This window comes from Enoplosus armatus, chromosome 2 (assembly GCF_043641665.1).
Source record: "Enoplosus armatus isolate fEnoArm2 chromosome 2, fEnoArm2.hap1, whole genome shotgun sequence".
Lineage (NCBI taxonomy): Eukaryota > Metazoa > Chordata > Actinopteri > Centrarchiformes > Enoplosidae > Enoplosus > Enoplosus armatus.
The window spans coordinates 16,877,546-16,899,012 of record NC_092181.1 but is presented as its reverse complement, the minus strand read 5'-3'; the positions used below and the strand labels follow the sequence as shown (position 1 = coordinate 16,899,012).

The window sequence follows — 21,467 nt, the reverse complement described above, 5'->3', positions numbered from 1 at the left end:
GCTTAGAGTGCTATTTGTTCGGTCCTCTGTTTTGTTGCTGAACTTAAAATGGTTGCACAGTTTTGCTTTCCTAATTGACCAATTCCAAAATTACACATTTTTAATCCCTTGTCCCTGAGGTGGATAACGTTATCTATGCTTTTACTGTAATTATATTTATTCATTCCTGAGCCAGAAATGCCCCCCTCCTGCCTGTAGTTTGTGCAAATTGCGGTAAGACTTTTAACCAATTAGAGGACTAGGATTGTATCACTTCTATTTTAGCCTCCCTTCCCTAGATACGAGTTAATTTTAGAATTTGTTTTAATTTTTTTTGTGTGTTTACCTGCCTTGAGACCAGAGGTGACCATACCTACATTTTTCCATCATAATTGTGTTCATAATTTTTCAAAATAGCTTACAGTTTGTCACTTGCCATTCTCTTATTGTAATTGTGTTTTGCTTTTTTGGAAGGTTGTTGCTTCTATATATGCCTGCATAATTACTTCAAAATATTGCATCTCATGTATGTCCTATCTTATGTTTTGTTGATTATTGATTGCATGTTGTTTTGAAAGGCACAATACATAATACATTATACATATTTTATCATTATCAGAACTACAATGATGGGAAATGATCACTGCCGCTGTAATTACTGCCTACATCCTGGACCAGAAGGGTCAGCATGAAAGAAGCCCCACTGCTGCCAGCGCCAGATGTACAGCAGGAAAAAAGAGAGTCACCTGCTGCTAAAAGGCTTGTGAGGCATAAGGGGCGCTGACTTAGGGAGATGAAGTTTGAGGCAAAGACAAGGTCTTCCTAAACTGCAGCTTGTTGTCTCGATGTAATGTTGTCAGGTGATAAAAAAGTGCATAGAGTTGTTTGTTATCTTTTTTAGGCTGTTAAGAACATGTTGTACGTTAATTTCAATGTGCTGCCCCACTGAGGGGCATGATCAAGCCTTCAAATAGCCTAAGGTGTAGGCTGTTAACTTGATTTGTATTTTTCTCTTCCTTTTAAATGTTTCACATTGTCTGTGTGTGTGTCTTTGTGCACCTGCAGGTCAAACTTTAAAAAACAGAGGTAGCCAAATGTTATACTTGCTTTGAAAAAACTAATATAGAAAATATATAAATATACTTGCTATTGTGTAAATGTCACCAAGAAACTAAAATCATGAGTGAAGGGGCATGGCTTTGAATAAACACTTGAGTGGTGATTGAAGGTCAGGAGATGCAGATGATTAATATCTATTGTAAATAAAGAGCAACTGTGTAATCATTGTGGATGGAGACAGGAATAGCAATAGTAATTTTTGAGTCTTGAAGGTTGGTTCAACATTTGCTTGCACATCCTTCAGTTATCTTTGGATTGATTTGGATGGAAAATATACTTTTATTGTCATGTTCGTAATCAAATATTCTTTTGACATCTGTATGATGCAAAATGCTGTTTGGTTATAATGCCCTGCATTGTCTCCATCAGACTGGGTGGTGTTGTGGAAATTTACATTTACCAAGAAAACAAAATGGGGGTGGGAACGACATGCTTGACATCTACCGAATTTGCCCTGGATAACAGACAGCTTAGCATTGTCTTGCATGTATACACAAGAGCATGAAAGAAAAAAAAAACAATGCTGCATTTCTCTGGCGGGTGTTGTCACCAGGCTTGTTTGGTTTTACCCGTTCCCCTTTCACAAACGCTGTCTGTCATTTGTGCTTGTCTGCTCTAATATTTGATCCCTCCTTTTCACAATGGAGACGGCGGAGACTGAACTGCTCAAACGCACAATTGTGCTCCTCCCTTCAGGTAGGTCTTGTGTCTCTACACGGCGCCACTGACTTGCTAAACTCAAAATGTTTGACATAATTACAGTATAACAGCTCTATGTAATGCCTGCATGTGCGCTGCGAGTTTGCCCTCCCATCTAAACTCAAAGCTCAAACAGACCGCCCATTCTGTCAAGCCAACCCCTGAGTCAATAGAACATCCTGTCAGAGTGAGAACCGCCTGCCAGACTGTCAGGCAGCCTCACCAAATGCCCAACGGGAGGGAGAGTTATAGCCTCCCATCTGGAATGATCCCATGGTCTTAAAAGGTCAGGGAGGACACAACCGCAGCTACTCTGTGCAGGTAGTTGCTATTGTCAATTTTGCCAGAGTGCCTCTCTTGCCAAAAAAATATCTTGCACTGCATGACAGGAGAGGGTTGTTTGGGAGTGTAACTGTACTCAGGGAACACAACCGGTGTCCTGATGGTTTATGAATGGCTTTTTTTTTTTTTCTGGGATAAGATGCCAGCTCAAATGTACTCCAATCTTTACTAGAACATGTGTAATACAAGAGAATTTGAGTTTTAATTAGTGAGTGATTGTATTACATCAACAGACACTTATGTGTGCTCATTTAGTGTCAAATTGTTTCCATACTCTGCAAGATCCAACAGTGGAAAGCCAGATTAATCTTGTCTTCAGTAAAAATGAAAAATAAATCAATATTGCTTTTGAGTTCTTTGTGTATCAGAACATGAATCATCTACTTCATCACAACTGGAGGACAGCTTTTTGGAATTTGGAAGGTCATTTTACTGCAGCTTCCTGATATAACTCTTCAGAGTTTGAGAATCAAAAGTAGAGCAGGGATCAATGTCACTGAATGCCTGAAATGTATTTGACTGTTCACTAACATTTTTAGCACAGAGTGTTTAGTTCACCATGTCTACCCACACACATCCAAATACTAAGAGAATAATAAATGCATGATAAAAAAAGGAATAACACTGACATAGCAATTTAAACAATGCTCTAATATGTGATCAAACAGGATATCAACAGTTCAAACAGCATCAAACATAGTAGCGCAGTGTGTCAGGGGACGGCACCTGTACCTCACAGCAAGTTCTGGTTTTGAGTCTTGGTGCTGGTCCCCGTATTTGCCTTTGCTGTGTGTGCTCCAACTAAATTTCTCGCAGTGGTCATATGTGATGACCTGTCCAGGGCCACTTAAAGCACAGTCTGCATTGAACCCTTGTGATCCTTGATAACTATGGAATATCAAGCTACATGCTCTGGTCTTGTGTGTCACAAATACTGTGATTTGTATTTATTGTGTTTAATGCTATATTGATGTCTGTCTATGTATGATGTTAAAGAACAAGTTTGGTGATGTGCTATAATTCTGTTGTCAACACACCTCATGAAACAATCCAAACCAACAATGAAATCCGTCCTAATAAAAAGTATTGCCTTTGTAACCAAAGCCTGATATACTGTAGCTCATTCCTCTGTGCCATAGACCTTCATTGTTGTACAAAGAACATTAAAAACACATCAATGAGCTCATCAACGTGATATGTTTCCTTTTTAAGATGAACATGGGCATTGTAGTGATCAGTTTCCACATATGCTGTCCTCATGCTGCTAATACTCACTAGAGCATCGAATCTTCCGCTGAAAATAGCCTCCAACAAATACACTTCTTATTCCTGTTTGAGAAACGTTTGCTAAAAACTAGAGTGCCCTGCTGTTTAAGGAAATTATTTAGCCTTTAAAAAGAAATGAATGTATTTATTTGTGACCTGTTTTACGTCCTGTTTAGGAATGAATGGGCACAGTGCCACTGTGCAGGAAAGTTGCAAAGTACTGACAGAAGGACAAACACATTATTGGTTTAAGTCTTTTCATATGATTTGATAACATATGAATAAATATAGAATATAGTCAGACCTAACCTTTGAAGTGATGTTAAAAGTGAAAAAGTTTCTTCATTTCAGAGAAGGTAGAGAAGGGAGATTGAGATGAAGCATGAAACATGCACTCACCTGTCTGCGCAGGTCCCTGGTCTTTTTGGTCATCTTATCGATGGCTGAGTTCAATGGGTCACCTTTCTCTTTCCTGCCAGTCTGTGAAAGGAAACAAAAATACCATGTTAACACAGTTATAGTACATGCCATTACAATTCTGTTTGACTCCCGACATTGCACCATATATTTCACAGTGTACATGATTAGACCAGAGTCAGTAAAAACATGACTCAAACCGTTTTGGTGTGTTATCTAGCACCTAGCCTATCTGGCAAGTATCAATTTAGTTGTCGCCAATTCCCCTGTGTTCTGCACTTCCAGTCTCTGCCAACTCCTACTGGTGGCTTTAGGAGGGTGTTGACTGCCATGTGCTTCACCTGATGCACGCGGAGTCACCAGCTGCTTCTTTTCACCTGACAGCAGGGAGTTCCACTGGGAGAGCAGCACGGAGCTTCTTGCTATCCCAGATCCCCCCGCTCTCCAGTTAACAAACATCCCGACCAACCAGTAGGAGTCGCTGAGGCAGATTCTAGGACAGGATCTCTTGCCGCCTTTCATACAGAAATATTGTGTTCATTGAAACGCCTAGCCAAGGAAAGGGCTCCACTTTCAGCTATGCCACCTGGGCGCTCCATTTACCACTTACAAGCTCTACTGTTCTTGCTCAGAAACCATAGAGAAGAGTGGGGTGATTTATACTACTCCAGTTATTACATTTCCACTTTTACTATCTAACTTGGGACAGAGGCTTGGCCTGAAGGTTAGAAAGACGCTGTCAGTGTCTTGGAGTGAACCATTTCTGCTCCAGGACACATATAAATGATCCTGTACTCTGATCCCTCTAGAGAAATGCATACATGAGTGTCTCAGGCACTGGAAAGTGGTAAAATCCTGATGCATCTGTTCTGAATGTACTGTATATAAATAAAAAGGTTGACAAATGTAAAATATTAACACTCATTTATTAAACAGATATTTGCATAACACTTAGTAGGTTGCCACAGCGTGATAAAGGATGTTGCCTAATTTCTCTGCAAGGACTTACAGGGAATTACAGACTGTTTCAATGAAGTGTCCGGCTGTACTTTCAGGTGTATTTTTTTTATATTTATATGTTTAGTATATGTTTTATGGGATCAAACCCTTTGCTTTTTACATTCTAAGTAAAGTAAGAAACATAAGAGTAAAAGAGTAAAATTAAAGGACAAAAACAACAACAACAAAAAAAATTGAACTAGAAAGAAGTGTGGGAATTGGGGGACACAGCTACTGTGTACTCCTTCTTAGGAGGAATGTGCTACATTTACTGCTATGCTGCTAAGCGTCCCTCAGGTCCTCTCAATCAGCTGCTGCATGAAGTCAAATGCCACCACACTTCAAACTAAAGGTCTATAAATAATCATTCATGTTAATTACTCTGTTTTTTATTTCGACAAATGAAAAAGTGTGGGTCATCTCTCTTTTGAAACCAGTGATATACATATCCTTTTCATAAAGAGAAAGTGGTTTCTGGATGGTGCGATGTATGTTGTATGTAAATGCTGTGCTTCATTTGAACAAGTTAACACAAAACGACAAGAAACCAAATCTGCTACTTCAATATCTTCTGGTAGTTGTGGCTTCTTTTATTAGAATATTTATGCAGGGGAAAAAAATTGGTTAGCAGGATGATCAACAGATTGTAAGACACAGTGATCTTCTGTCAAAGCAATACCAGCATACAAAATTAGTTGTGTCGTTGCCAGGCAACCATCTGACAGTTCTGCCCAGCATAGCATGAAGGCGAACAACCAAAATACTCATCAGCCTTTGCAGAAAAACACATACCTGGTGACATGGATTCCCATTCATCCATGCCTGATTCCAATGAGGATTTCTTTGAGACAAACTGACCTCAACAGGGCTTTAAGTAATGGGGCTATTTAGTCGTTATCCTGTTTAATGAGACACAAAATGTGGTTGCTTATCTCTGTGTAGCTGCATTATTGTCTGGCCCTTTTGATAATTGAGAACGCCTCATATCTATGTGTCACAAAGAACTAAATGAGACCCCATCAAACACCCACCTCACAGTAAACTCACCCCATGGTTAACATTGATTGTCACTTTCAATGCCTATCAGGTTGTAAAATTACTGTTTCCACATTAGTTCTGAATAAGCCGCCTATCACACAGAGAAAGCAGCAGAGAGTTGCTGCTGTAAACTCAGGCCCACAACATGGTGACATTGACTACCTGAGCTCTTTCTTTGAGGTCTTATTTAGGTCAGGAAGTACGTGAGCTGTAGTGAAGTTGTGATGCAACTGTCAGTTTGAGATGCCGACTTGAGGACAAACAACCACAATCTTTGAGCAATTTCTTTCATTTGGATTTGTCACACTCCAAGCTCAACATGTGTTGTAATGTGGATACGTGCTGTGGGGAATTCACGTGTGCAAGGTCACTGACGTGAAAGTGCTGCTCAATGAAAAGAGCCTGTAGCCATAAAAACAGATATGACTCCCTTTTCTGTCTAATGTATTGCTGGCTTGCCCTTGGCCAAGGCTCATATAGCACGAGTTTTCTTTCATATGGATGTTAAACATTAGGAATGAGCCATTTGTCTCCTAGCTCATACTACAGTTAGTCTCCCCCTCTTCTAATAGCAATCACACAGTGCAGTCATTTTATGTGGAGCAATGCACCAAACGGAAAGGAAGAAAACTGGCACTCATAATGTAGAAGAATATGTTTGCGATCCAATGTCATTTTCAGCTAAGGAGAACCCACCTGACCCTAACCCGTCTACTGTTCTGTGTGCGTGTGCTTTCATTATGTTTGCATGTCGTATTCTGAAACATACAGAAAGTGGCTTTTAGTGAATTGTTGATTGACGTAGGGGGAGGAGAGGAAACGAAGATAGCATTCAGTTGCCTTCCATTATGTGCCACACACTCATGCAAGCACTCACATTTTGATGTGCATGCTCAGACAAGCTCTTCTATGCCAAAGCAGAGGACATGACAACATTAGTCATTGTGCTGCCTAAAGAGCCTAATGTGTCATTAAGGCACCAGAGGGACACACAGGATTAAAGATGCTCACCGCGAAAAAAATAAAAAGGGGCTTAACTTGAACCTTTTTGAGGACACTTCAAACATATTCACATGATTTTATGTATAACCGACGACCTTAATTGAACCTGGCGAAAGAGAAAGTGGTCAGGTTCTTGACACAAACAACTCATTATTCATATCATGAACAGACACACTGATAAACAAAATTGGTGTATGTGTGTTTTTTGTTTTCATTTTCTGGAATCAGAAATCCCAGCTGTTTAATTTCTCAAAACTCTTTGCTCTTTAATCTGAGTTAAGGAGATTAAAACAGCACAGTGATGTCAGTCTAAAGGGACAAAACCCAGCACCTGTTATTTTGAGCTCCGGTTGACGACTGAGCAGTAGTTATTGGTGAGAACATTTTCTCATAGCTACTATGGCAGCTCTGTGTAATTGTGTATCTTTAAGATCAATGCAGCATGCTTTTGACAGTTACAGTAAGTCAAGAAGGCTACCATTACTAAAAATATGCTCCCTTTTACTGTAATTACGCTTCTGCTTGATATGATATGTCAAAAGTCCTTCAACATGCACTGAAAAATGCATTGCTCATGTTGGCTTTCCTGCAAAACATAAAGCTCCCAATTAAAAACACTACGCATGAATCCCCCATCACAAATTTTATATACAGGGCAATGATGAATCATAGGTTAGTCAATGCGTCAGGCTCATATTCAGTCCGAGTCGGTCAAAACTGTGGTCCACGATATGTGTGCGTATGTGCGTGCACATGTGGGTGTGTGTGAGAAACAAAGTGAGAGAGCCTAACAGAGTCACATTATTGTATTCATGCGTCTACGGTGTTTATCTGGGAAACTATTTGACTTCTCTCCATTCCCATCCAGGTGTGCCCTGTATGTGTGAACAATTGCACTCTCCAATTCGCAGCCATTAAAAGCTTGACACCACAATTGGCTGTTGATTCAATTGTCTCCCATACAGCAACATTGATTGCTTTGTTTTTGACTACCAAAAAATGGAATGTAGATGTTCGTTTTTTCTCGTAAACACAAGTCCCCGTAGTGTTTTGCAGACAATGTTCCCAACTGTCCCCATCCATTATTTTCCACCCCCCGGTGTGCACTCATTCATTCTCAGCTGGAAGAGGAAGATAGAGGAGGGCGCCTGAAAATAAGCATCTAGTATGCGGGGTAATGGAAGCAGTAGTGGTGGAGTTATTCTTGCCCACTCAGGAGACAGCTGGCGGGCGGTGCATGCTGGTGGAACGGCTGAGGGCCCTGAGCATGTTCGTTCTCTCAGGCCCTCCCAAAGTAAGTTGTGTAATTCAGTGGTGCACTGCAGCGCCAACTGCTTCACTGCATTTCTGACCTCAACCCCTGTAATGGTGAAATAAGACATGCAGTAGTGTCTGTGCAAGCTGAATAATGCGCAGAAGAATGTGGCACTTGGTTTCAGGTATGTCGGTTTTCCATTTTTGGGTAATTTTGAAATGGGCTTAGATTTAAGTATTATTTCAGTGACATCAAAAAAAAAGATGTGTATCACATGTGTAGCTGAATGTCTTTTACACAGAAACAAAACTTTTTACTTTGATTTCTCAATTCAGTCTATGTTTATTTGTATGGTATTTGTGAGCATTATGTGAATAAATGTCCAAAGCTTTTATTTCTAGCATCAAAGGAATGAACAGACATAATGAAAATGCAAGCGATCAATATTTTTCTGAGGCATTCAAAAGAAAAGGTGACTGCATTCACTCATTAATTGAACTAAATTCATCACCAGGTCTCTGTACCTCCCTTGAAACTAATGCAATAAAAAAATGACAATGGCAAGAAAACGCTGAAACCCAGGGATGGGGAGAGAAGTGAGGAATGAATTTGGTAATTCATAGGCAATAACATGGCAAATCAAACGAATGGGCAGATGAATCAGAGGGAAGAAAATAGAAGACAGGTGGGGGATGAAAAAGGGTTGGGGGGGGGGCATGAGGCATTCTGTCTCATTGTCTCCCAAGATCAATGTGTTAAATGACATCAATTCCGGCTCCTTGTCAATTCAATTAGGCAGGAGCGAGAGGTACAATTACTGTCCAATGTGGTTACACTGTCTGCGGCGGGCTTAAAGGGGAAGGCAAGCTGATAACGAGAGGGTGAGAAAGTGTTTGTGTACGTGCGAGCCCGGGGTGGGGGTTGATAATAGTGGTAACATGTTGGTCGGGTTACCAGCAGATAATGGGTAGCTAGATCCTCATTAAGATAAGTTGTGCTCCCTCAGCTGTAGTGCCAAAGATGGGCCAATTTGACTTGTTCTCATTAAATGGAACTTAAAGATGTGCAGCGGTGGCTATCAGCTAGTTTGATTACAGGATACTGGAAAAAAAAACAAAAAAAACATGCTAAAATGCCTGCGGCTGGAAAAAAAATACTTTCAGATGAGTGATTCCGATTAGAATTGTTTTTTTTCCTCCCCTTTTTTTTCTAAATGAGATGACAGAGCAACATAGGACAGAAATAGATGCCATATCATAATCTCATTATCGCCATTATAACCCCCTGGGAAGCTAATAGATATACAGTGCAGGCACAATGTAATGCTGTAGCAAATAAGCACAGAAATATCATTTACAATGCAGTGTGTGTGTTTCTAAGAGTGCACCCACACATACATACATTGAAACTGGATAGTTAGCTGAATATTGTTCTGAGGGGATCAAGTTAGATGGAAAGATTGTATGACTGTGTGCATCCATGAGCTTATCCCAGCACACGCTGGGCGTACAGCCAGCCTAGACAGGTCGCCAGTCTATCACAGAGCTAACTCATGCGGACAGACAACCATTCACATCCACACCTACAGGCAATTTAGAGTCTCCAATTCGCTTGTCTTTAGAATGAGAAAACTGGAACACCAGGAGGAAACATAGGGACAACATGCAAACTGAGCAACTACTATTGTCTATTGAGCTGAGAAGCATTGAGAGTAACTAAATGACTAACTAAATAAAAATGTAGACCTACATTTTATATGTTGAAGTCTGGGCTCCAACCAGTTGTAGGTTTGAGTAAATGGATAAATAAACACAAATATAAAATCATTCTACACAGCTTTGTGACTTCAATGTTGTATAAACGTTTATCACGTACACAGAAGATAATAACTCAGAACTGCAAGATTATCTGCAATTGTTTTTGCACCTTCACCTCCCACGACACAGATCACAAAACTGATCTGGCAAGAAAGTAGCAGGGGTGCGGACATAGCTTGACCTTTATTTGTGTTATGCTGGAGCTAGGCACTGCAGATCGGTGAGCAGCACTGCATTATACACAAGATTTTGGATGACATTGACCAGACACATTATTTTTACACCTTGCCTGCCAGGGCTTTACATGCTTTGGCTATTTTTGCGACTGTCTCAAACACGTTGTTTTTTTCATGCAGCTGTTCACAGTGAAATAAAACCCAAAATGAAAAGGGAATGAAAAGTTAGTCTCTTCTGTCACGTGGAAAAAACTTGTTGTATGCAATGATTACCAGATGAGTTTCATACTGTTTATGTAATGTCTGCAAAGACATGTATATAGGTCTGAATACCAGACTTGCTTTTTTATTAATGAGGTTTAATGAAAGTGATAATGACCTAAGGCAGTGGCTCTCAATCCTTGTCCTTGGACTCCTGGTGTACCACATGTAACTCATTATCCTTCATGTTTCACAAATCATACACATCAGTTACAATTTTGAGGAAGGCCCGCAGAATGCTTATCCAGCCTATTTCATTTCTACAAAGTGGAAACACATTTGTCACAAGGATCACCCAAAAACATTGTGTTCTTTCCTGATACCACAAAACATATGGATTAAATGGTTGTTAAATTATTGATTAATGATTACATAAAGTCAATTTTATCATGCTATCCATAAGCAAACAATGTAACCCTAGGTATATGCTCAATAATAGACTGACCATATACAGTACAACAATAAATATTAAATGAGTATTTCATCATTTATTAACAATGTTATTGTCATTAATTGATAAATTCTGCTGTTGTCCATAGTATCTATAACAGTGCCGTTTGAGCCTGGCAGTCTCCTGTAAGTTAGAGTTAATGCAGCCGAGAATGGCACTGCCTGAGGAGGAGCAGGAGTGCCTTCTGGCACAAGCTCTCTTATGTTTAATGGCTGATGCCGTTTGCTTACTCCTCTCATTACACTGGCTCATGTTTAGACTGCGGGCCTGTCACTGACTATTAGCATCTGTGGTCAAGCAGGCTGTGGATGAGAGGAAGCATCTGGCTTATCATCAAGCACATCGTAAGTACGAAATGAATTTATTTTTACCACAGAATGAAGGATTAACACCCTGTGTGCTTGGATACATGGTTAATCTATAGATTATTGATGCAACACAAAAACAAAATCAAAGACATAAAAATTAGGACTGAAGAACATACTGATATGTACATACAGTATAGTATTTTAGGAAAGTTTTTGTACAGGCTAAATGCACTAGAGCTGATAAGGCTGATAAGAAAAGATAGTTTCCATACATGCATATACTTGGATAGACTTTTTTGGGGCATTTTTGCCTTTACTTGAGATGACAGTAAATGTAGTAGTAAATGACAGGAGACACGGAGAAGAGCAATGAGGATGACATGCAGCAAAGGTACTAAGCCAGAATCGAACTGGGAACATGGCAATGGTACACATCTCAGACCACAAATACATCCCGTCTACTCTGCATATGTTAACATAATGTTATCATCAGACTTTGGCTGCGGAGAAAATCTAAATCACCCCATGGACCTTTTTTTACTTTCTGATGGCTTCATACAAACTGGACAGGATAGCGTTTTATATAACTGTGATAATTTAAGTGCATGAATAAAAATCTAACTGGACATAAATGAAGAGAAACACTGAGGGCAGGGAGAGGAAGCACGAAACAGAAACTGCAGCACAGATAGAGGCAGTGGCAGCAACTGACAAAAAAATAAACAGAAACAAAGACAGACATAAAGCAAAGGGCATTTAGTTGCATGTCTTTCTTCTCACTGTGGCCCGTGTTTGATTGCCAGACATATTCAGTGCATGTTCAAGAACTATATGATTTTATCTTTTTACCTGGAATAATATTTTAGGTTTTGGGGAGCTCACATTTATTGTTATTGGCAAAATGACAAGTAGTAATGCTAAATGAAAAGTTTGTAATGGATTGATCTGCCTAGGGTTGGGCGATATGACGGTGTATACCATGTGATGTGTCCACTGGTAGAGATTTTGGCAATACCGTTTCCACCGCAGGAGCTATCCTTTAGTGTCTCTGCTATATATTCAGGGCAGGCTATGTAGCAAATCAGGGCTGGTTTTGAATTCTCAGACAGAAGGTAGTTCTAGAAAATTCTGCCCTTCTACAGCCTTTTCACATAGAGGGAGGTTACAGACATCATAAAGACTTTATTATCCATCTCTCTTAGTCAGAGTCAGTACAATGGCATTAGGAGGCTGTCAACCTCCATAATTCTTCTTTTACAGTAGGAGCAGGGTATCCCAAAACAGCCTGAAAAATAGCCAGTGACTAAACTAACAAAGAAACAAACTTGGAGAGGTAGCACAGGAATACATCAAGGATGTTTGAGGGCTCTGAAGTCCATGAAATACTTAAGGCATCCCTGGAAGATGTACCCAACGTGTGAAGATACTGAAATCTTACGTGGTGTTTTAAAAAAAAAGGTTGGCCTACTTGAAAAGACACTTTCCTGATACACACTTGAGGCTGAGATCCAAGTCTTCATACAAGTTAAAATGGTGTGAACAATGCACAATGTGAAATGTCTCAAAAAAAAAGAAAAAAAGAAAATCCGCCTTGGTAATTGTGGTCTGGTTGATTTACTGATCCTCACGTAATTCACGCATTCCCAAAAAACACCACTGTACATAGTTACATGCAATGAGACATCATGCAGGAATGCAGGTGTTTAAGAATAGAAGCAGGTGGAAGACGGAGGGTTAAATATTAAGTGTGTTGGGCTGTAAGCCAAGGTTTTAGGTGCAAAGTTTCAGGAGAATAAGAAAAGGAGTGAGGGGAAATGTCTGGTTATCAGACAGAAAGAGAGAGAGCAGGGGATAAAAAAGTCTAGTCCTGCAGCAGCAGTATGGGGAGCTAGAGCAATGCTGCCTGCAGTCTCCCTGAACTGAATAGCAAGTAGCTTGCGAGGGAGGGACTGAAGGAAGGGCAGCAGGAGAGAAGAAGAGCGAGGGAGGGAGAGGGCTGAGAATAGGTTAGAGAGGGTGAGAAAATAAGAGAGTGGTGTGATATCTGTGAGAGCAGAACGGTGGTAAAGAGAAAAAAAGCGAGTCAATGGGGTGAGAAGAAGGTTTGAGTATCACTGATGTACTTTTGTTTCACTGCAGAGCTGAAAAAAGCCAATTTATTACACACACACTTTCCTATATATGCATACACAAACATGACGTGGCAGTCTGTGGGTACTTGGTGCTGTTTTTGAAAAGAGTGAAGCATCAATACAAGTCAAATGCTATAGATCGACTAGAACACCTTAAAACGGGGACTACTGTAGGTCAATCCAATACAAGGACCTGTTCTTAATACCAGGAGACATAATCGCATTTCGTCATAATTTTCTCCTTCCTTCATTGCATCATTCTCCACCTTCAGTGGATCAGACCAAACAATGGCATGCTACAAATTAAGGGATTTCCGTGCGTAGACAATGGATACAGAGTAGTCATTGGTGTTAACTGTGAGGGTCAAATCCTCAAGTACTTTTCAATTTCAATTAAATGGATGTCCATGTCAGACCTCTTCAACTACATATATTCTCATAATGTCTCATCTATGTCACATGTCCATACAGACATAGGTCAGATTTTGCGCTCTGTGACTTATTAACAATCTACAGTATGAACATTCACACAAACCTACTCAAATACCTCCATGGTATTCATGCAACATAGGGCGTTATAGGATACAGTATTAAAGGTAGTAGGAGAGTCACATTTGGGCTATTCCACGATCACTTTTTCTGAATTTTGAATTTGCGGTGTGATGTACACAATCAAAATATGCCATAAGTAAATTGTATGAAATATCATTATGAGGACACACAGAAAAAAAATGCTTTGAATGAATTTAAGCAAACGTGAACGATAAAAATGTGTTGTGGCAGAAAAACAAGGGAAAAGACTGACTTGTTGAGTGTAGACATTATTCACCTTCACACTTGCCTCAGACTCCATCCCTGCTTGCCTGTTGGTCTCTTTCCACTCATTGCTCGCAACGGTCAAAACTACCCTTCTCTATGTGAACTCTCAACTATACTGCAAAGAGCACAGGATTACAAGTCAGCAAGGTAGCTCCAGAAATCTGAAATGACTGACGACAAAACAAGTTTTACACTGACACTGACGCATTTTGGTACCATTCCATCTCATACACACTGCCTCTCAAAAATAAGATGTAATGTGGACGAGGGGGATGTACAAAACCAGTTATCTAGACACTGACACACAGTGGTTTCATATAGTTCACTGCACAGGCACACAAAAATGAATAGATTCAAATTATACAAAACCTGATCAGCAAACGGGGTCTCCCGAGCTGGCAGCCTTTTTGCCATCAATGTGAAGGCGTTGGTTGTCAGGGATCGGAAGGGCTATAAAGAATAATATGCGTGTTTTTGTAAAACTGGGATAATGATGACTCAAGCTGCTCTTCTGGGTGGGTTGCTGTGTGTAGGTAGCACTAATCAGGGATTAGGTTGGTTTGGGAAAAGGGGAAAAAAATGGCCTGAAGTCTGACAGCAAAACGTAGCCAGCAGTGGATCAAATAAAAACATGCTAATGATGGCATGATAACACTAACATACCTTGTGCTTATTGTGGCTGAAACCACCGTCGTGACAGCCGCTGTGCACACAACAACACAGATATACTGTACGCAAGACAACACCATGCTCCCTTGCTGTAATGATCCAGGGTGCAACAGCTTCAAAGACTGCTGGAGCTGGCTGAACTGGTGAAATTATTATGTCTCCCACTATCCTTTCATGTGGGCTTTGTCAGTCCAGCCACACAGCAGCGCAAGCCACTAACAGAGTTGCTGCTGCTATTAGTTATGAGGAATAAGGAACAGTAAAGCCACAGAATATCTGGACCTGATGTAAGTGCACTGCGTGAGGATGGATCAGGGGATAGAACTTACTGTCATGGTGGGTGTTTGGGGATTGATGTCTTTTCAAAGGACATCTATTCTCTTCCTTAAGCTGACTTCTAAAATGTATTCCTACAATGGTCCCAGCTGCTCGAGTCCAACCAGTATTTTCAGGAAATGACATGTAGACATCACCCTTGAAAATATTGGCCGTCATTTATCAAACCGTCTTGGAAACAGCATGGATTCAAGAACTAGGAGAGACATGCGCACCTCTCTACATCTGATTTATTAAACTGTCGCACAGCATCTAAATGAGCACTGATTTGATCAGAGACTGATAAATTGATTCAGCTGTGGAAACAAGGACATGCTGCACCAGTCCCTTATTTACATATGACGGACCCTAATTTATGTGTGTTTGGAATCTCTTGGCCTATTAAAAGGGATGCCTGCTGCAGCAGAATTTCCATACGCTACATGACAAAGCGGACATAGCAAAAGATCTGGTTAGCCATGGTTACTGAGATTCACCAGAGAGATTCATCATCAGTTCTGCTCCATAAAGACCTTTCAAGTGCTTCCATAGAGACTGTATGCTCCTATTTGAGTCATGTTTCCAATGCAGAATTGGATTGCTGTTCAATTGCTGAACAATATATTTCACCGATATGACATAAAACCTTAATGTGCCATAAATGCCCACAATGGGTGGACACAATTCGATGAAGGTGTTCACATTACTGTATACATCTCCTGTAAAATAATCTTTGAAATTAGTGTCAGTGTTCTCCAAGCTAAGGTGAGGGCTATGAGAAATAATGCCACTCATAACGAGTTTAAAAAAGAACATAAACATATCTTTATATCATAAGTAAATGTACAGTGCAATTTTCTATCCAGACAACTGAATAAACAAATAATGATAAATATGATAAATAAATAAAGCCAGAAGGACATGCACGTTATTTGTATTAAACTTTTCATGAAAATTTAGTGACATATTTGGAAAACCTTGGGCATTTTAATACAACTTTGTGCTCCACCTGGCAATAAGAGCTACAGTAGTCTGGGATCAGCATAGCAAGAACTTGTGGGCATCACAAGGAGGGTGAAGCGTGCCCCTGGGCTGGCCAGCCTTATTTTCAATGCTGTGACAGGGTCAGGTCTCTGCTGAGGGTTATCGTCTTAATTATGCATGGCCCATCTGGTAGACAAGGCTCTGTTGCAGGTGGCCAGCTGCACCAGACAGTAGCTGATAGAAGAATTACATGATGAATAATGTCGATTCCTAGTCCCTGTTCTGAGCAACTTCAATAGAGTTAGTTAGTTAGATAGTTAGCCAGCTCTTTGTCACTCAGACTGACAAGTATAAAGCAACACTAAAGCAACCCCCCACATACAAACCACACTACAAAATAGCTGGTCAGTTGTGGGGCTGAAAATGTCAAATTTGTCCCTATAGACAGACAGAAAATTGATATCTGGAAAATCTTCAAACAAATTGCAGATTATGTTCAGTGATGGTTTTGGTATTTCATCAAAGCCAGCTTGATAACATACAGTAGCTGCAGATTAAAATTATTCCCCTGAATTGAAAGCTTTTAACATATAATTTTACAAAATCACTACCCACAGTGCAGGAGTTCTGCAGTTAGTCAACAAGTTCATGTCTTTGCAAACAAAGGGTGGTTTTGATTGGGCTCTAGATTTCTAGGTTTGAAATGACTGGGGTAGAGAGAGCAAATCATGCAAAAACAGCTACACACAGAGCAAAATACACACATATACACACACACAAGCACAAAGACGGCAGAGAGGAAGTGAGACTGAGAATTTTTCTCTTGTCAGAGGATTTAGCTGCCATTGTCTGCTACCAGAGACAGTACTCTGCGTTTTAATCAAGGGCGCAGTTTTGAATCCAGTGGCCTTATGATGCGATAACAATTGGATTTTTTTTTTTCACTTCTACTATGTAGGGCTCAGGGATGTGTCATCATGTACCGTCATATCGCACAGATCTGCCATACTTATTGGGATCTAGTTATCTGTACATTGAGCCTGTGGTCAATTTACAGTGTGTCATGATATGGATCAGCAGAGCAGTGTATAAACACCCTTTTTACTTGCAGTACACAGTTTTCTGTTTTCCCCTGATCTTTAAGGCAGAATGAAATCTTGTGGATGTAAATTCATAGTGAAGAATGTAGTTTACCAGAGGGAACTGTCTGTTATATACATGTGTACTGTTAACTGCACAGTAAAGTGCAGAAAAGTTTTATAATTGTGTAGGTGTTTGACAGCTAAAAACACAAAACAAGCAAACACAGAAACAGTCAATGCCTGCCAAGATGTGACTTTACCTGCCAAGATAAAGCAGATAAACACTTGCTGCACTGTCATGCCTTATTCAAGACAAAATTAATTTGATTTGTTTGACATGTAGTTGATTTAACTTATGATTTACACTGTATTTGTTAAAGAAGGTATCAGATGATACACATTCACAACTCCAGCTCTAATACCCTCCTTTGAAGTAAAAACAAAATTACTTGCGAAAATCTGACATTGCTTTGGACAAACATTATATACTTTGTGCCCAGTTACTTCAAGAAGCATCCATCTTCAAACTGCTGCATGTTGTCTTTATTGTCCATCCCTGTTTCTTGCCATTCTAATAGTAATGTTACTGCATCCTTTGTCAATTTGTCCCGGTTTGCACATTTGTACATTGCTCATTTCCTGTCAAAAATCTACAGTGAAGTGTCCCCAAAAACAGCACTGGTGTCATTTGCTCCACAAGTAAACAAACACCAACTGCCAACAACGATGACACACTAGCCCCTGAAATACCCTGAAGGCATTGCAATGTGATGTAAATTCCAAACCTGCCAGTAAAAATGATCTGCATGATATATGTACGGAGTTTTTTCTCTTTGTTCTTTATGAATACAGGGATCAGCAAATGAAAAGCTCAAAAGACAAAACATCCCCCTAAACTTAATTTGCACTGTGGCACAATGGCTCCGTGGCTGGTGTTAGGATGTCCTCCCCTTGTTCAGGTAGGTTTCCTACAGGTAGCCTAGTTTCATCACACATCAGTAGACATGATTGTTAGGAAATAGAAACTATCCTTTCATTGCCCTTGACCAAGGCACTGGCCTCAGAACTGGAGCTAAGGACCCCATGGGGATAAATAAAGTACAACTTCAACAACCCCCTTAAGTCATTATAAAAATGCATTGTGGGGATTCCCTCTGTGAATACAAAGGACATCCCTCCCTTTGTACTGAATTTTAGGTGTGCCAGATATTTGTGCACTGCCCTGAGACAAAGAGAAAGATAGTGATGAAGTGACCAATATAAAGGTGTTCTACATTTGTAATACACTTAAAATAAGTTAGTGATAAATCATTCACAAGTTCTAAAAGCTTCACATCTACTGTGTTACTGCACTGTTTTTGTGCCTTCCTGTTAGTGTGTGAAGACATGACAAACATATCTGTGAGACAACTGCATTAGAGACTACCTGGACTGAATGAAGCCCACAGGCCAGAATTAGCTGGAGTGTAACATAGCTATCCAGTTTCCACTTGCTCTAGCATTTATTTCCATTTCCTTCAGTGAGTTTATGAATGATTTCACCTTCATATGGGGTGTAAATGTTTAATCTATACCGGGAATTGAGTAAAGAATGAGGTCTGTGTTGGCAAGAAATACCAAGTAACTTAACACACTGAAGTAACACGACATGCAAGCATATGCACACAAACACACAAGCGCGCTCACATACCTGAGTGCCAGATTACAGTGTTAAGTGGAACCATTAAGTGGATGTCAGGGTAATGTTATCAAGTGTTATAGAAGTGAAACTAACTACTGAATTCCACTCAAAGAGAGTCTTCTCCTGATGTGACCCTGGTCATGTCCTAGGCTGCCTGTGACAAAGCAAAGCTTGGCATTAAAGGATAAAGCTGGCATTGTGTTTTTTTCATTATTATCAACAATTCCCCTGAAGAGACTAAAACCAGCAATTAATTCATCCTAAAAAATATTGTCTGTGTAGCTACAGCCTGATATAGCACATGCCTCCGTGCTAGCGAACTCCACTGTCATCCAAAACCCATTAAAAACACATGAAAGAGCCATTCTGTTACACCGGGTGACATATTCCTACACTGAGATCAACACAACGAGTGTAGTTTATTCTGAAACAACTCTGAGTGCATTTTCGATCTCTTGTAGTATCTCCTTGCCGGGCAGACACCGCGCTTGGGGCACACGGTTCTGTGTTTACACTGCTTTGCTAGTTTGACGAGCTGGGAGGAATAACACCTCACTGGTACAAAAGAGAACCCTACACCTCACACTTTGAAAGAAAGAAATGTCAGAGGATTTTTATCAAATGTGTTTGTTCGAAGGGGGAGGAAGCATTCAGTAGTTTCTCATAATATTTATAGAGGGACCTCATTTATAAACATTGTGTTCACACTTTCCATGCAAGAGTTGGGATTCATAAAAGTCAAGGCGACGTGAGAATTTGCTGGTGACCCACGCACAAATACTTTTTGACATGTTTCTAATGGTAAAGCAGTGAATTAAAATGAAATGTTATAATGGTATTTTCTATCAAATCTTCACACCCTCCTTCAGTTTTTACAGACTTCTAATAATAAAAATCAAGAGAAATATCCCAGTCTGAACAGGTTATCTTTTGCTTTACGCTAAAGGCTAGTTTGCCAAGAGGCCTTTTCTTATTTAACTTCCCTCATGAGCTCATACAGTATGTTTGACAACTGACTGCTACAAATTCAAGGCAGTCCTAAGCAACTAGAATAAATGCCACAATGTCAAAAAGGGCTTACAATGGACCTTTTTACGGCAGACTTTTTGACATGTCATAGTAGGAAAAGCACAAGTGATCCTAATAACATGAATGATTCAAGTGTCCCAAGCCGTGACAGTGGGACAATCAGCCAGCATGCACAATACCAGGACCCTGAATTTGAAACAGCTGAATTGAATTTTGCCATCATTAATTTAACTATTTGCACTTGTGTTTTTTCCTACATGACATGTCAAAATGTCTTCCATGAAAAAGGCCTATGATGGAGCATTATGATATCATACATGGTGGCTGCTTTCCTGGTGCTTGGGACATCATACACCATCTGACCTCTCCTTGTGCAAAATGAGAATACCATTTCTAAGACTGAAACAGTCTAAGTAATATAAGTGCATTGTGTTCAGAAGAAAATAAATCTCTACCGAATTATTATGAGAAAACATCACAAAAAATCATCATCTGTAACAATTCCAAGGTATTTTGACATTTATTAATTAGTCGAAATGCTGCTGCTGATTGGGATCTGGAACTGCTAGTTTGCAGACTGCTGTTTAAACTAACAGGCCAAATGATTTAAAATGCCTGTGTAGCATTTGCATAGTAATGATACTTTCACAATTCGCCAAACCAATGACTAATGGAGTAAATAAAAAAATGATCAGGTAATAATTGAGATGATTAACGTGTCGGTTCACTACAAAGTCAAAAGACATATCCAGGAGACCTGGGTCACCCCCAGCAGCGTCCGTAATGAGTTTTTTGGTCATCGCGCAACTAATTATTACCATCAAGGTGAGACACCGGTAAAGGAGAAAGAGAGCTTTAGTGTGCCCCACCACCTGTGGCACTGACACTAAATGAGCAGCAGGGAAGTTCTTGTCACCAGACCTTTTCTGTTAGCATAATGTTTCATTCTTCCTCTTGATATCAACAGTATTAACTGCTGTTGGGAAACTTGTGTGCAAAATTACAGGCTGAATCAAACTTTTAAAAAGAAACTTGCTTGAAGGAAATCAGAAGTATATAATTGCTCCATGTGCATTGTCCATGTTCGCAAGTTTTTATTTGTGTGAAAAGCAATTAAACTAATTTTGATTCAAGATTCAAGATGTAAGACTTAATGCGTCAAATGTGAAACACAAGGACCTTTTTTGTATTAAAAGGTTCACCTGTCCTTTGCACTACTACTCTCTAATCGAGTTTCATTCAGAGTTCTAGGCAAGGGTTCTTACCTTACCTTGCAGTAGGGACACTAGGGATAAAGGCACAAGTAATCTTCAGTCTAAATTTACAAGTGTTTCAGCCTTTTGCATCAGAGACGCCTCTGCTCGCTGTATTCTGCTCGGCTTCATCCCAACATGAGAGAGGCCAGTGGACACATGAAGGATGTAGAGGCTTGTTTGGCTCTGGATGAGGCAATAGGCCAGAGCAGTCAGGGTTATCAAACGTGGGGGCATGCTGCTCCACAGAGCTGGGTTTTGAAAATAGGCTTGGTGGCTCTCAGTGGGATTTCTGCGTCATCTGACAGCAGAACAAAGTTCCTTTGGCAGACAGAGCCTAGTCACAGGCGCTGTTTGATGTAGTCTCAGAAGCC

At 40.1% G+C, this 21,467-nt stretch overlaps 1 protein-coding gene across 4 annotated transcripts in view; it reads right to left on the bottom strand.

Annotated features, from left to right (window-relative positions):
• Positions 1-21,467, bottom strand: part of ctnna2 (catenin (cadherin-associated protein), alpha 2) — a 258,619-nt gene that overhangs the window by 76,237 nt on the left and 160,915 nt on the right. For all 4 annotated transcript variants that reach the window (XM_070914353.1, XM_070914379.1, XM_070914363.1 and 1 more), the window contains one exon: positions 3,805-3,885. In XM_070914353.1, the coding sequence (XP_070770454.1) occupies positions 3,805-3,885 (81 nt within the window). The remainder of the gene's footprint in view (positions 1-3,804; positions 3,886-21,467) is intronic.